Source organism: Megalobrama amblycephala, linkage group LG12 (assembly GCF_018812025.1).
Source record: "Megalobrama amblycephala isolate DHTTF-2021 linkage group LG12, ASM1881202v1, whole genome shotgun sequence".
In the NCBI taxonomy this organism is placed as follows: Eukaryota; Metazoa; Chordata; class Actinopteri; order Cypriniformes; family Xenocyprididae; genus Megalobrama; species Megalobrama amblycephala.
In genome coordinates, this window is record NC_063055.1 from 15788304 (window position 1) to 15803602 (window position 15299).

The 15299-nt window shown below is 36.9% G+C and overlaps 1 protein-coding gene and 1 pseudogene across 3 annotated transcripts; one reads left to right on the forward strand and one right to left on the reverse strand.

Annotated features, from left to right (window-relative positions):
- Positions 1-1095: 1095 nt before the first annotated feature.
- LOC125280177 (L-rhamnose-binding lectin CSL2-like) lies at positions 1096-12791 on the reverse strand. 3 transcript variants are annotated; one of them, XM_048210512.1, is made up of 14 exons: positions 12707-12791; positions 8337-8375; positions 7847-7968; positions 7603-7638; positions 7313-7357; positions 7076-7205; positions 6802-6911; positions 6669-6713; positions 6440-6575; positions 5385-5500; positions 2210-2254; positions 1925-2063; positions 1575-1682; positions 1096-1434 (listed from the first exon to the last, which is right to left on the reverse strand). In XM_048210512.1, exons 1-13 carry the CDS (start codon positions 12736-12738, stop codon positions 1577-1579), a joined length of 1101 nt encoding a protein of 366 aa, XP_048066469.1. In that variant the 5' UTR covers positions 12739-12791; the 3' UTR covers positions 1096-1434; positions 1575-1576. The 3 variants fall into 3 exon arrangements, with proteins under 3 accessions (XP_048066469.1, XP_048066470.1, XP_048066471.1); XM_048210513.1 differs by lacking the exon at positions 7847-7968 and having other exon boundaries at positions 7313-7377; positions 12707-12753; XM_048210514.1 differs by lacking the exons at positions 7847-7968; positions 8337-8375 and having other exon boundaries at positions 7313-7377; positions 12707-12753.
- A 29-nt stretch (positions 12792-12820) lies between these two features.
- Positions 12821-14466, forward strand: LOC125280137 (annotated as a pseudogene).
- The last annotated feature ends 833 nt before the right edge of the window (positions 14467-15299 follow it).

Below are 15299 nucleotides of genomic sequence, written 5' to 3' on the forward strand. Positions count from 1 at the left end.
GTAATAGATCATGCCATGCTGACTATGAAGTGTACCTGAAATCCTATAAAACCTGTTGTATTCCTTTGTTCGGAGAGAGATTCTCTGGAATGATGAGAACTCTCCCGGCTGTGATTAAAGCATATTCTGAGGCATAGACTGGAGTCTGTTTGGTTTTTAGGCTGCAGCAAACCTAAGCACTAGAGATCTTTTTCTATACTATAGTGATAGTGTTTAGTGGTGAGGAGCACTAAAGAGCTTATTATCAGGTGATAGTGCCGGTGGGGAGCACTAAAGAGCTTAGTATCAGGTGATAGGCCCCCAAAACAGGCCGAGACGTCGGCCGACTCGAACAGGTATTAAAAGTACGCTCAGTAGAGTATAAATTTATTGGTTTATGGTGTCAGGGACACCCAGGTTTATTGGTTGATGGTGTCAGGGACACCCAGGTTTATTTGTTTATGGTGTCAGGGACACCCAGGTTTAACTAAGTCAGGTGCGTAGGGAAAAATCTACCAGTGAGGTCAACCCGCCCTTTGTCTTAGCTTAAGACTTCTCTATTCCTTAGTAAAAGTTGTCTCTGCAGCTTTATGAATAGTTTTTAAGAGAAAACTCTTAGCTAGAACTTTTACTGCTATTTAGGAGAATTCTTAGTGGTAAGATAAAATGTTTTGTGATGTTACGGCTCCCTGTGTTTACACACAATATGCTTGAAAGTCACCGTAAAATCACAATGGGCAATTCCTATATTTTCATGGATTGTTGCAGAATTTATTAGAAATAATTTATCCGTGCACATCATTTTATTTTTTTTAATTCATGTGCCCTCGTAATCTTTAATCAAAATAACTTCCTCTCCCTTTTCCCTCTTCTCTGATGATGTACTGGCCTGAGCGTGGGACAACCTTTGACACACAAGATCGCAGAAATAGCAAACCACAATGGCGCAATCAATTCCCAATGGATAAAATCCAGTCCAGCCCTACATTTTCTTCTTGTTCCAGAAACCGTTTAATCGTTTTCCCTGTTTCTTGGATATAAATCACAATAGGGAAGAAATTACTATCACAACTTCCGTTTTATGCCAACTTTAATAACAGGGATGCACACACCTCATTCTCATTTTCAAAGCATTTATTGTAAGGAAATATACAAATCACAGCATAGTGTATACCAAGGACCACAGAAATATTAATAATCTGAAAAAAATTATTCAAAAGTATCAGCCACTAGTTTAACTCGCACACAAAGGCTGAATTCAGAATAGCATAGTATTCTACTGTTACTATTTCTGCCATATCTTTACATCATATATCACATATCTTTATTTCCCAAGACGGCATAATATTACAGATACTTTAAGAAAGAAATTGGTTTAGTTTCAGTGCAGCAAAAGCAGAAGAGATGTTGACAGAAAACTGAAGAGCCCAAATCCACAAGATCAGCAACCGTATTCTGCAAGAAAGGAAAAAATATCAATTCAATTCAATATAGCCTGATGAGTAAGTTCACCATAAGTAAAACCAAATCAAAACTAATCAACAGATTAGAAGCTCAAGTATGCAAATTCATTGCTCTGTACAAGTAACACTTACATTTAGATACGCAGGAGTATGAGATGTACAGGTATTTGAATGTGCCTATACATGGATCCAGCCATCCTGTTGGAGGCTAATATGGAGCATCTGTTTTTCCCTTCACATCTACACCATAAAAATATCAATTGATAAAACAAAGGCTTGATTAAAAAAAAAAACTTGACTTGATTCTATTATTGTTAAAATCATTTTATTGCCCTGCTGGAAGGAAATTCTTAAACTAGCCTAGGCTACTCTTAGCTAGTCTCCAGCCTGGACAGCATGGTTTGGATTGTTTGGTTGTTTATTTTATCAGGTCAAAGACTGGATTATATGTGATAATATGTACATTGTGCATGTAAACTGACCCATTAGTGACTATTGTCTGTGAATTTAAGGCATAGCAGTCAGTTTTGGCAAGCTGAGAGGCAGGTCGTCCAGTAGAACACGTGTTGCTATCAGTTCGGCCATAGTTAGCGCTGTGAATTTGTATGGCAGTTTCATCCTCTGAAAACAACAAGTTCAATGTTTTACAATCTCTTGGATGAAAAAAACAGTCATTATATACTATAACTTTCACCATTTAGTAATAAACTCTGGATTTTCAGCTGAAACATTAAAAATAAGCAACAGACAAAAAACAGAATACACACCACAGTTCAGGTCATTTTCCTCATGTTCACAGACCATACTTGAACCTATACAGAAAAAGGAGAGATGTTGTAAAGTAATTAAAGTAGGCTAAATGTAAAATAAAGGTAAAACAGTCTTAGTGAGTATTGTGTGTGCTGTGTACTGTGATCATGCATTTTAAAAGCATATCAGATGGAGACTGTGCTTTACCTTGTTAAAAAGAAGTTGTATTTAGTTGTCCTGATTATGCACTGATAGTGTACTTCAAACCTCAAAGTGTATTTTTAAAAAACTGTACTTGCAGATAATCTAATAATAATGAAATTAAAGGCCACCTAAGTGCACTTAAAGAGAGTACACTTTCATGACTATGTTTCATAAAACAGTAACATTTTACAATAAGGTTCATTAGTTAACTACATTAGTTAACATCAGCTAATAATGAACTGCACTTATATAGCATTTATTAATCTCTGTTAATGTTAATTTCAACATTTACTAATACATTATTAAAATCTTGTTATCATTCATTGTGAACTAACATGAACAAACAATGAAAAACTGTATTTTCACTAACTAACGTTAATGAAGATTAGTAAGTCCTGAGCTTCATCTCTTCCTCCGCACCACCCATACGACTGTGCGATAGAATTATAACCTGGCACTTCTCCACCCAAGGGGCGCCTATATTCGCTCTCCGGTCCTGAGAGGGAGGCCATGGAGAGATACATCAGCGATTCTCTATTAGCCGGTATAATACGTCCTTCTTCCTCTCCGGCCGGGGCAGGGTTCTTCTTCGTGGGGAAGAAAGATAGATCATTGCATCCCTGTATAGATTATCGGGGGATGAATGACATCACGGTAAAGAATAGCCACCCTTTGCCATTGATGTCTTCAGCATTCGAACTCTTGCAGGGAGCAACCATCTTTACGAAGTTGGACTTGCGCAATGCTTACCACCTGTTTCGGATTAGGAAAGGGGACAAGTGGAAGACCACTTGGAGTTCCAGGTTAACCATGGTCGAGTACGCACATATCTCACTCCCGGTCTCATCTACGGGATTATCACCCATCCAGTGCTGTTTAGTCTACCAGTCCCCATTATTTCCGTATTATTTGCGTGTGCGGTGGGTGAGAGCTCTAATTGACCCTCGACAGAGCTACTCCGACCGCTGTCAATCCCTTCAAGACCCTGGTCACACATAGCCATGGACTTTGTCACAGGCCTACCCCCGTCTAGTGGCAATACCGTGGTTCTTACTGTGGTGGACAGGTTCTCGAAGGCGGTTCATTTTATTCCCCTCCCCAAATTCTGTCGATAGCTGGGGGCAACGGCGAGCCTATCCTCCGGTTATCACCCGCAGACGAACGGTCGGGCTGAGCGAGCCAACCAGGACTTAGAGAGAGTCCTGCACTGTGTGGCGTCGGCAGAGCCGTCAACTTGGAGTTCCAGGTTAACCATGGTCGAGTACGCACATATCTCACTCCCGGTCTCATCTACGGGATTATCACCCATCCAGTGCTGTTTAGGCTACCAGTCCCCATTATTTCCCTCCCAAGAATCCGATGCCATTGTTCCGTCCGCGCATTCTGTCACATTTCAGGGTGTGACACTGGCTCTTCCTGTTGTTTGTCTTGTCCTGTCATTTTTCAACAGCTCGTGATTGGAGTAATCAGCGCTACGGTGCTTAAAGGTGGTACAGGGGATGTTTTGTCGACTGTGTTTTTGAAATGAGCGCATGCGGAAGAACAACCCCCCTCCTTCAGTGTTTGTTTACCACTGGCATTCGCTGTGTTATTAAGCCGGGCACACATTTAACAACTAGCTAAAACATTCTAAGACTGTGCTCAACATACAGCGATTGTTTCCTGCTCCTGAAGCAGATTTATATACTTTCACAAGAAATTTGAACACCGACTGTAATCGCAGACTGAACGCAACTGGCTCTGACTGGACGCGTTTGAGCGCGATCAGTCATAAGTATCAATTTACATTCATAATCGGCCTTACAATCGTTAAGTGTGTGCGCGACCTAAAGCCGTGGATTCATTATGTCGGACTCACCGCAGGTGACTCATAATCTGCAGTTGTTACTCCTGTCTCCTGACAAAAACATTGCATGCGGAGTGTGGAAAGTTACTAGAGCACGCAGCCGCGCGTCTCTCACAAGGAACGTCATGGCAGTGATTGACAAGCCAGAGGGCCAATCCGTGCACGTCTCTCACAATGGCAGTGATTGACAAGCCAGAGGGCCAATCGTTTACGCGATGATCGCGTAAACGATTGGCTGATGTTTTTAAGGCCCTACCTCATGCACAGATGATGTATATTAATATTATTACTTTCAGTGCACCTAATAAATAGTCTTTCATCAGTTAGTAAAGACAGTTTCAAGTAATATTGCAAAAATGTATAAAACAAAACATCCTCTGTACCACCTTTAATCACAAGCTGATCTCCCACACCTGTCGCTCGTTCCCTCGCACTGCGTTTTTGTTCTGTGTCTCACCTGTTTGATTTTGTGTTCAGGACCCTTAGATGAGGAGTTTTCAAGCAAGTCATTTTCTCTTGCTGGGCTCGTATTCGTCTTCTGCTGGGTCATCCTGTCACCTGCTTTCTCTGTGGTCTCTCCTGCCATTGTCTGCTGTGTGTGCGCAGATACCACGAGAGCCACCAGTTTCCTCGAACTGTCACCTGTTACTTTGACTGTTTCATTTTTGTGTGTCAGGTTTTATCCTGAATAAACTTATTATTTTTGTTCACCGCAACTTGAGTCCTCCTTTCATCCACCTCACGACAAGTAAATACAGTAACAAATGTATTGTTCATGGTTAGTTCATGATAGTTAATACATTAACTAATCTTTAACTAATGAACCTTATTGTAAAGTCTTAAGGCCTAAGTACACAAAAATAAAATAAATGCACTTTGTAATATTGTAAAATGAACAGTTTTACTTTACATTTTAAATCATTACACTTTAACCAATATTTCAAAAACAACAGGAGAAATCATGAAAATACATATAAAATATACTTAAATCTTACTTAAGTGGACCAAAGCACCATAAGTTTCAGTTAATGAAATAAATTTTCATTTAATTGCAATTAACATGCAATTAAGTAAAAAAAAAAAAACATTACATTTTGTTCAAACAGGATAAAACAGGAGCAAATGGGATAATAAATACTCACGAATTCCAGGTGGGAGGCAAAAATAGGAGATTGCAAGGTACTTGTATGTGCCAAAGCAGGGATCAGTAAAGACTGTGTCTGTCGCAAAAACCTCACAACTTTCCAGGCCATTGCAGCTTTACATGTTAAAAAAGAGGCTTTCATTAGTCATTGTATATTTATCCCAGCTAACAAAATATGTTTGAAGAACATTTATGAAAATATTATTTCCTCAATGTTCTGAATGTTTTTAAAATTTTGTTATGCAAATGTAAGAGAAAACATTATGGGAACATTACTTTTGAATGTTTCAAACTTAGGCACAGAATCAGTTATCCACATTCGTAAAATCATCCTCTTGACAATTATCATACCAAATAATAAAGCTTTTTTTCATGAACATTTCTAAATTACTATTCCAAGAATAGAATGTGTTTTTTAACACTTTAGAAAAACAATCAAATACACTTTCCCAATATTCCTGTAATTTATGCCAAAGACCACTTTCAATGAAGGTTCTATTAAGGTGCAGTGTGTAAATTTTAGTGGCATGTAGAGGTGAGGTTGCAAATTGCAACCAACGGCTCAGGTCACCGCTCACCCCTCCCTTTCGAAGCACATAGAGAAGCTATGGTGGCCAACACAGAACAAAGAGGTCATAGTCTGAGACAGCAGAGAGTAGCCAGTCAAGCATATGCACTCTGAAGAGCAGTTTGTTTGTTTAGGTCAACTGTAGAAACATGGTGGCGCAAAATGGCGAATTCGATGTAAGGGGACCCGCGGGTGTATGTAGATAGAAATAGCTCATTCTAAGGTAATAGAAACATAACAATTCATTATGTAAGGTCTTTATACACCACTGAAAACATAGTTATGTATATTATATTGCATTTCTGTCAATACATCCTCCTAAATTTTACACACTGGACCTTTAAGGAGGAATGTTTGTTCATAACTTTGTTCATTACTTTGAGAGAACATTGCCAGAATGTTCTGAGAATGCTGGGATGATATTTAAAGAAGATCAGATGTACCTACAAATGACCAAATTTTAAAGAAATTTTAGCCATATATACCTTTTTGACACAGGAGCTAGTGCATTGGGAGAATAGCATTTACTGTTTTGGAGCTCACTGGATGGACGTCCTTCCGAGCAGGTGATTTTATCTGTACGTCCATAGTTTGCAGTATTTATCTGAATCTTACCATTTTCTTTATGGAGAGAGAAATAATTTCTTAAATTAATCCATGTGATCTGATTTCTTGAAACAAAATAAGAGTTGTGGAAAAGGAAAAATACCTCACCACATTTCAAATAATTGTATCCACCATGACAAGTCACACTTGTTTCTGGAAGAAGTTAGAGGACAGAAGATAATTACAGGCTTGCACAGCGATGTAAATGATAATAAATGGAGGAGAGAGAGAAAAATCAAACCTGCTTGGATGCAAATGTAGTTTATAGTGTAGTACTTGTAGGTTCCAAAGCATGGATCTTTTGCTGCAAGTCCTTGAGTGTTTAACTCACACTCTCTCAGTCCATCACACCTGTTGAAAGATAATGATAATGAAAGATATCACTAAAAAAAATTTCCAAGTCAGTAAGTCAATATAACTTACAAATCAATTAACTAACCACAGAGTAAACAAGAAACTCTAATTCTATTCTTCTGTCTGCAGTCAAGAAAAAAGACAATGAAAAAGCTCATTACAGTTTAGAGACGGCAGGAACATCCATTGAACACTGAGTATTAGAGGTTTGTCCTTGTGGTCGCCCAACGCTACAAATCTTGCTGCTTGTACGACCAAAGGTTGCTGATTGCACACTGATCACACCAGAGTCTGAATAGATAAAAAGTGCATACATAATGTATTACATTGTTAAAACAATAACAAAAATGATTTATATAATAAATAACTTAGTTGATTTTAACACTACAACATCTTACCACAACTGAGATGCAGGACAAACTCATCACACGTAACTATAGTCTCTGGAAAATTAAAGAGCCCCCTTCGAGGTATTATTTGTCATTTGTAACAAGGTGTTTGACAAAGTACAAGGAGAAAACAATAAACTACATTAGGAAAATACTAAATAATTAAAAAACACACAACACAGTATGGTGACATATTGACACCACAAAACCCACACACAAACAACAAATATGAACTTCACAATTAAGTTATATAATCTTTGCTTAACTGGTGATTGTTGATGTGGTTCATGGTTAAATACCTGCAGATATCAGCAATCTGGAGTTTAGAAACACCACTGTATGACAACAACATAAGATAAATGATTAAAATATCTGTGCCATGCAAATCTTAAAACCATTCACACTATTCTCTGTCCTAAATTTAACTTAGAACATAGCTGTTAAAATGTCTAAAAGTGCAGCTATATTTTACTGTTACATCTGTTTACTGTTATTTTACTGTTGCATCTAATTTTGTAATTTAGTCAGATGAAAGAAACTTACAAGTAAGCAGAAGGACACTGATCGAGAACATGGTTCTGTTGTTGCTGTCAAAGGTGTACATGTAACCTCTGATAAGTTGATTCATATTTATATGGCCTGTCTGATTGCTCTTCCAATGTTCCCTTAAACATGTTTGATAGTAAATACATTGATGTAAAAAAAAAATGTGATCTTGTGCAAACACTTCCTAATTCCTGAACAATTTCACAGGAGTTAGTGTAAATATTTGCAAATAAGTGCAAATATTTTCCCCTAGATCAGTGTTTCTCAACCCTGGTCCTGAAGGTTTTGTCTTTCTCTCTAATTAAACACACCTGATTCAACTCATCAGCTCATTAGAAGAAACTCCACTACCTGAAATGAGTGTGTCAGACAGAGGAGACTTTCAAAATGTGCAGTGTTGGGGGTCCTCCAGGACCAGGGTTGAGAAACACTTCCCTAGATACTAGATTTTATTTGCACAAATAACAATGACTAGTATGATATTTACCTTGTAAAGTCCTTGTCTAGTCCTTGTGTTATACTCTGTCTAGGGGAAAGGGTGAAAGACTCTGAGAAATGTAGTGAAATTGAACAATCATAAATTTATTGACTTGAAATTTGGGACTTGGGACAAAATGGTGTCAGACTCCCTACTTTCCAAAATAATCAGTATTTGCAATATATACAACCAGGCAAACATAATTGAAAGGGCAATCCAAACTCAGAAAAAATTATATGCAAAAATGATGTATCGTATAGGCGTTTTGGGAGCATGAAACTGCTATTTTTTGAAACTGGGTCCCAGAGTGGATAAATCTAAAAAAGACACCCTTGTGTTTTTGTGTGTTTTTTTTTAACTAAAAAGCTTTATTTCTAAGCTTTACTAAAGTTTGTATACAGCACGAAAGGTTTATGCGCATGCTTCAAGTCTCCTGTTGGCAGAACTCTATGGCAGAAAATTCAGCACCACATACTGATCTGGTATGTATACTACATTGTTTTGAGTTTGTTTCAGCGGTTTCGTGTGTACACAAATATTTCTTGAGACGAGGAAAAAAAAAGATTGGATAGGGAAAGCTCTGGCTCCATGTGGATATGTCCTCACACAGGGCCGGCCCAAGCCTTTATGGGGCCCTAAGCAGAATTTTATTTGGGGGCCCCTCGGGTTAAAATGATGTAATAAACAGTATCTTCTTATATAAAAAAAAAATAAATGTAAATGTACAAAATGCACAATATTAAATTAAATACTTAAATAATAACATAAAATGAACAGATCAGATGGACCTGTAACAAGATAGCAATAAATGTATTAACATTAAAGGGATAGTTCACTCAAAAATGAAAATTCTGTCATTTACTCATTCTCAGGTTGTTTTAAACCTGAATGAGTTTCTTTCTTCTGTTGAACATAAAAGTTATTTTGAAGAAAGTTGGTAACTAAACAGTTGCTGGTCACCATTGACTTCCATAGTATACTTTTTTCTGTGAAGTCAATTATGACCAGCAACTGTTTGGTTACCCACATTCTTCAAAATGTTCAGCAGAAGAAAGAAAATACAGGTTTGAAACAATATGAGAAAGAGTGAATAATGACAGAATTTTTCATTTTTGGGTGAACTATCCCTTTAAGGACAAGCAGCAGCATGTTTACTATTAGGCTGCTGTCACTTTAAGACCTGCACGCATCTAACAAAAAGACAAGCATACGATTTTCTCTCAAATGATTACTTTCAATTTAAACATAACCAACTGTGTTTATGAAAGCCTTGTGTTGGCGCAATCAGACACAATTGGGCGCTGTTTGACAGGCCTTTAGTGTGCGCACGCTTCGGGTGTACACACTTAGAAAAAGCGCATATCTGAACAGCACCTGAATTAAATGTTTAACCAACAAGGCTTTAAAGCACATGCAAATAATGAAATTTAGTGATTGTAAATAAGTGCAGAGTCCCGTGAGTGTATCCCTACTGCTGCGTTAACATGGGATGTAGGGCTGCACGATATTGGAAAAAAACTGACATTGACATGTTTTGTTTTTCTGCGGATATATGTTGTGATATTAAATAAATTTAACAGATTACTTGAATAGCTCTATTTGGAAAGAATAATTCTAGAACGACTGGGGTGATTTAAATGAAATAAATGGGTGTTTTATATTTTTCAGGTAAGATGGCCTATTGTGGCACCTGTAATGAATGGACGTGATCAACATGTTCTCATGTTCTAGGCATCATAAAAACTTTCCCCCTTTTTACTTTGTTCAAACTTGTTCAAACTTGATCACTGGCCCTGCCTAAAGAGTCGCAAAACAACTTCTCTTCAAAGGACATTATCCCTGACTGACCCTTAATGATGTTGCCCTCAAGGCACTTTTTGTTAAAGGATTAAATGATTTTTGGAGTTACTTAATGCCTGAAAGTGACTGTCCAGTGACTCTTGCCAAGTATATAGACAATTCTGTGTTTTTCTGTCAATATGGGGTGCTGTGTGTACATTAATGAGGAAAAAAATGATATGATAAAAAACTTAAATGATTTTAGCAAATGCCTGCAATATAACAAAGAATGAAAAATTTAAGGGGGTCTGAATACTTTCCGTACCCACTGTACCCACTTTCCGTACAGTGGGTACAGAAAAAAGTTTTTCTGTCAACATGGGGTGTTGTGTGTACATTAATGAGGGGAAAAAATGAACTTAAATGATTTTAGTAAATGGCTGCAATATAACAAAGAGTAAAAAATTTAAGGGGGTCTGAATACTTTCCGTACCCACTGTGTATATATATATGTATATAGAATGTGTAGGATTGTGTGACAGCAAAAATATGCTGTTTCAAATGTATACTTGCATTTATATGTATATATAAATGCAATATATCATGAATCCCACAAGCTTTGTGGTCGAAAATTACTTAACACTATTTTGGTTACGCTCATTACTGGTCTGAATCAGCGCTATAGCCAAACCATAAATATTAGACTATAGATTGCCTCGATTTCGCCAGGTGGACTAAAAGCAGACTGCACATAGCCTATCCAATTCAGAACTAAATCGTGACTACATATAGACCATGTCATGAAATGCCACTTACATCTTGTAGAAATCATTGACATTGCGAAAAACTACAATAAATTAGGATTGACTATATGTGGTTTACAAATAGCCGGTCTGACTACGAGCTAAATCGTGGCTACGCACTGCCTATAGGCAATATAACTTGTCAAAGATATGAAACCAAACACCTTGTAATCACTGTTGACTTTGCTTACATGATGCAATATCATACATCTCGCAAGTTATTTTGGCAAAAACGACATGTAACCAAATGAAAGATTATTTTGGCTAAAAGTGGGTTATATATAGCCGGACTATATATCGGGTCTAGTTAACCGAGACGGTGAAATGACGGCTGTTGCTTGCTGGGATGGATGACTATATTTATTTATTTTATATAATATTTATAATATATACTACATTTTCTTTTTAGTAAAATACAGTTTTTGGAAGTAAAATATATGAATGACCATTTGTTTAGCATGTTTAGTCAACCTTAAAGTAATATGTCTTAAAGTCACATGCTAGATCTGATAAGCTGATCAATATTTACACAGTCTGTTTGATCTTTCAGTCAGCACCTTTTTATAAAGCACCTTAGGTTTTTTCCCCATATTTCCCCCCCCCCCCATCTCAAAGTGAATACATCCTTGCAAAATGGTAATGAATTGGAGAAAGACATTTCTGTGAATGCAGAATATGTGTAAACAGGTAGACTTTTATGCAACAACCACAGACTCCTCCATTTTCTCACAGATATAAATGTGAGAAAATTACAATATTGTGTTTAAAAAACAATTTTAAAAATTGTGTTTTAAAGCTCTCCAGAACATTTCTCCAATTTATATCACTAACCTTTTAGAATTTATACATCGGCTAGGACGCTGAGATTGACTGATCAAATTTTTTTTTGTTTTTGTTTTTTGTTCAATCACAGACAAATATTGATGAACCTTCTATTGTACCACCTAACAAGATAGATAGATAGATGACTATATTTATTTATGGAATGGATTGAAGTGCGTAACAAACGAAACCATGTTTCAATGGGCTTTGAATAAGGCTGACGCAATAGACGTCTTTCTGTTTTTATTACATGTCTTTATTGCTTAATTAATTGATAAGATATTTTTGGGTCTAACAATATATTTTAGCTGGTCTAAATTCTAAGTTAGACACACATTTGCGTATAGGCTATATAAGGTTCCCTTCTAGACAAGCTTGTAAATTGCTGTTTCGGCAGCAAATTTTCAGTAATTTCGATCAGTGCATCAAATGATGTAGGCCTAAACTAAATTCATGTAGTTACAGTAAAAGAATAAAGAAATAACTAGACTTATTGGCTATAGGCTACATTTGGAAAAGAACTTCAGACATTCCGGTAGCTGACCATTAGCAGAGCTGGCGATGGGGTAAATACGTTTGGGCAATATATAATAATATAAATAACAATAATAATGTCTCAGCAAAGACCGAACATATTTATTTGTCTCGGCACACATCTGCTAACAGTAACACAGCGCATCAAAGCTTGCTGCTTAGCTACCTTACAAACGGCGATGGGAACAACAGTGATGAATTTTCCCCCTTTTGTGGTAATTTAGCACAATTTTCTATGATCTTCTGCTTGCATTTTTGGGCTTCAGTTGGATACTTTATTTTCATCTTTAGTCAGTTGAGCTCAGTTCCAAAAAAAAAAAGCAAAGGCTATAAAGTAGTCTAGTCTAAATCATAGGGTGGGGGCTCCCACGCACCGCGGGGGCTGCGGGGGTGTCCCGTACGCCACTGATTTATTTTATATAATATTTATAATATATTCACCTTATTTTCCGCGACAACAAGGGTGGCGCCATTACGTTCGTTTTCTCATCTTACTTCCGGTTGAGGGACCTAAGCTAGTAGTTGCTAGCGGTAATCCTATAGCTGTAACGGTAGATGAGTATTATATGCTCAGTTAGGGGCTGTTATAACAATTAGATTAAGAGAGAACAGTTGAAACGGCATCAACGATGTTACGAATACAATGTGAAGCGGTCCGAGTGTTGTGGTGCACTTTACAATTTACACCCACCATCTTAAGACGAGGAGCACCTGAGGCAATGGCTGAAGGCGCTAAACTTGAAGTGACCACCCAAGCGCCCTTATGTGTGTTCGTACCATTTCATGGACGGGAGGCCGACTGACAAACACCCTTTCCCCGAGAAATGGCTCGGCAACGATGTTCCGGTAAATAAGTCACGGCGGATGCTGAACAGGTTGTCAGATTCAGGTAAGCTAACTTAGCTAGCCATGTACATGTTAACCTAACGTTAGATTTGTGAAGTCCCTTCTATGAATACAGTTAAGATCAGTAAAGAGCAGTTCACAAAATACAACGAATCTTGCATTATTACAATTGCCACCTATATATTTCATATGTAAGATAGTACAATGGTACATAATAAGATAGGATTGTGGTACATTATAGTTTAATAATAGCTTAAGTTACTTACATTATTCCTGTAATTTATAGAGATTGCAGGTGATAGCAGGCCAGCTAGCTACATCTCTCATATTGATATTGACCTAACTATTAACACTAGAGTTAGAGATTGTGTATATACTGTCTCGTTTTTAATGCATCTCTCTCTCACACTGTTCTGTTAAAGTATGAGTGCAATCTTATATTAATTCTCATGAACAATAATTACTAATGTAAAAAAAAATGTGTATGGCTATATTATTTCCACAGATGCATCGATGAGCGTCAGTGATCAACTGTGAGGATGATCACATCCACATACCCTGAACTGTGATGCAGAAACACACTGGGAGGATCCATCTGTCTCTGACCACAACTACACTTCAAAATCACATCTCAATCTGAAGCCTCCTACATCTGATATGAGAATGAAATGCGTTGAGCTGGCGCCATTGTACACAACTCTGCTGAGAAACAACCACCATTCATTCAGTCGCCGAGCACCTTACCAATATATACACCAACAGTTTCCAGCTACACACTTGGGATCAGCTCCTGATGACTCTGATGGAGCTGCGTCATAATTTATTGCAGGGTGATCATTAGGGTGGTCATATCAGGATGATAATTTATCTATATCAGAACTGGAGTAAACAATGATGTCATCATCCAGCTAGGTTCAGTTTGCATACAATGTTGTCAATGCAGACAGATCAAAACACTGTTGAATATCAAAGGAAGGTGAAACTTGTCATTCCAGCATTCACCAAGAGACGCACACAACTCTCTGAAGAAGACACCACCACACCAACACCAGGCGCATCGCTAATGTACATGGGTCGTATGACTGAAAATCTTCAAAATCCTTTCTTACAACAGTTCAAATTAACCTCACCCCTAAAATTGATCATTTAGAGAATTTGCCAATTTTACCCTTCTGAGCAACATAATTTCTGATGTAGAGGATGAATAAATGTTGATTTTAGGTATGTTTGTCTGTGCTGTGGTTTTGCTTTAACTAATCAGTGTAAATAGTGTATGTAGATATTTTTATGAACCTTTACAATATGACCAATTGTTGTCTATCTTAAAATTATTTCTATAAACCTTTACAATATGATCATATGTGAGATAGTTTTTTTTTTATAGATGTTAGATAGATAGATAGATAGATTTAGATAGATAGATAAGATAGATAGATAGATAGAAACATTAGATAGATAGATTTATAGACTGATTTTATCACAACTTATTAAATTACACATTTTCTAAAATACAAATCACAAAGTTATTTTATAAAAATATATACTACGTTTTCTTTTCAGTAAAATACAGTTTTTGGAAGTAAGAATATATGAATGACCATTTGTTTAGCATGTTTAAAGTGTCACTGACATGGTAAATGACATTTAAAAAAATGTTAATAGCTTGTCTTGCTGTATTCTTAATGTACACATGCTAGATCTGATGAAAAGAAATCCTGATTCAATATTTACACAAGTCTGGCTGTTGTTCACTGGCTGATGAGAGTTTGTCCGTAAGACGAAAACATTGCACTTTTTTATAGTCTTTTTATAAAGCTCCTTAGGTTTTTTCACCATATTTCCTTAACACTCATCTCAAAGTGAATAGCATCCTTGCAAAATGGTAATGAATTGGAGAATAGAACATTTCTATTAATTGCAGAATATGTGTAAACAGGTAGACTTTTATGCAACTATAACACAGACTCCATTTTCTCACAGACAAAAATGTAAGAAAATGTGGGCCAGGACCATGGCCAGGACAGCAAATAATCAGCAAATAAACCATGTTCGTCTAGGCTTTGTACACTTTATTACTATTTGATGTCTTTATCTTTTATTTATTTATTTGTGAGGTTTTCGATTTAATTTGAATATTTTGGTTAGTAGCCTGTACTATACCTTTTTGCCATTTGCTGACAGGCAGAGT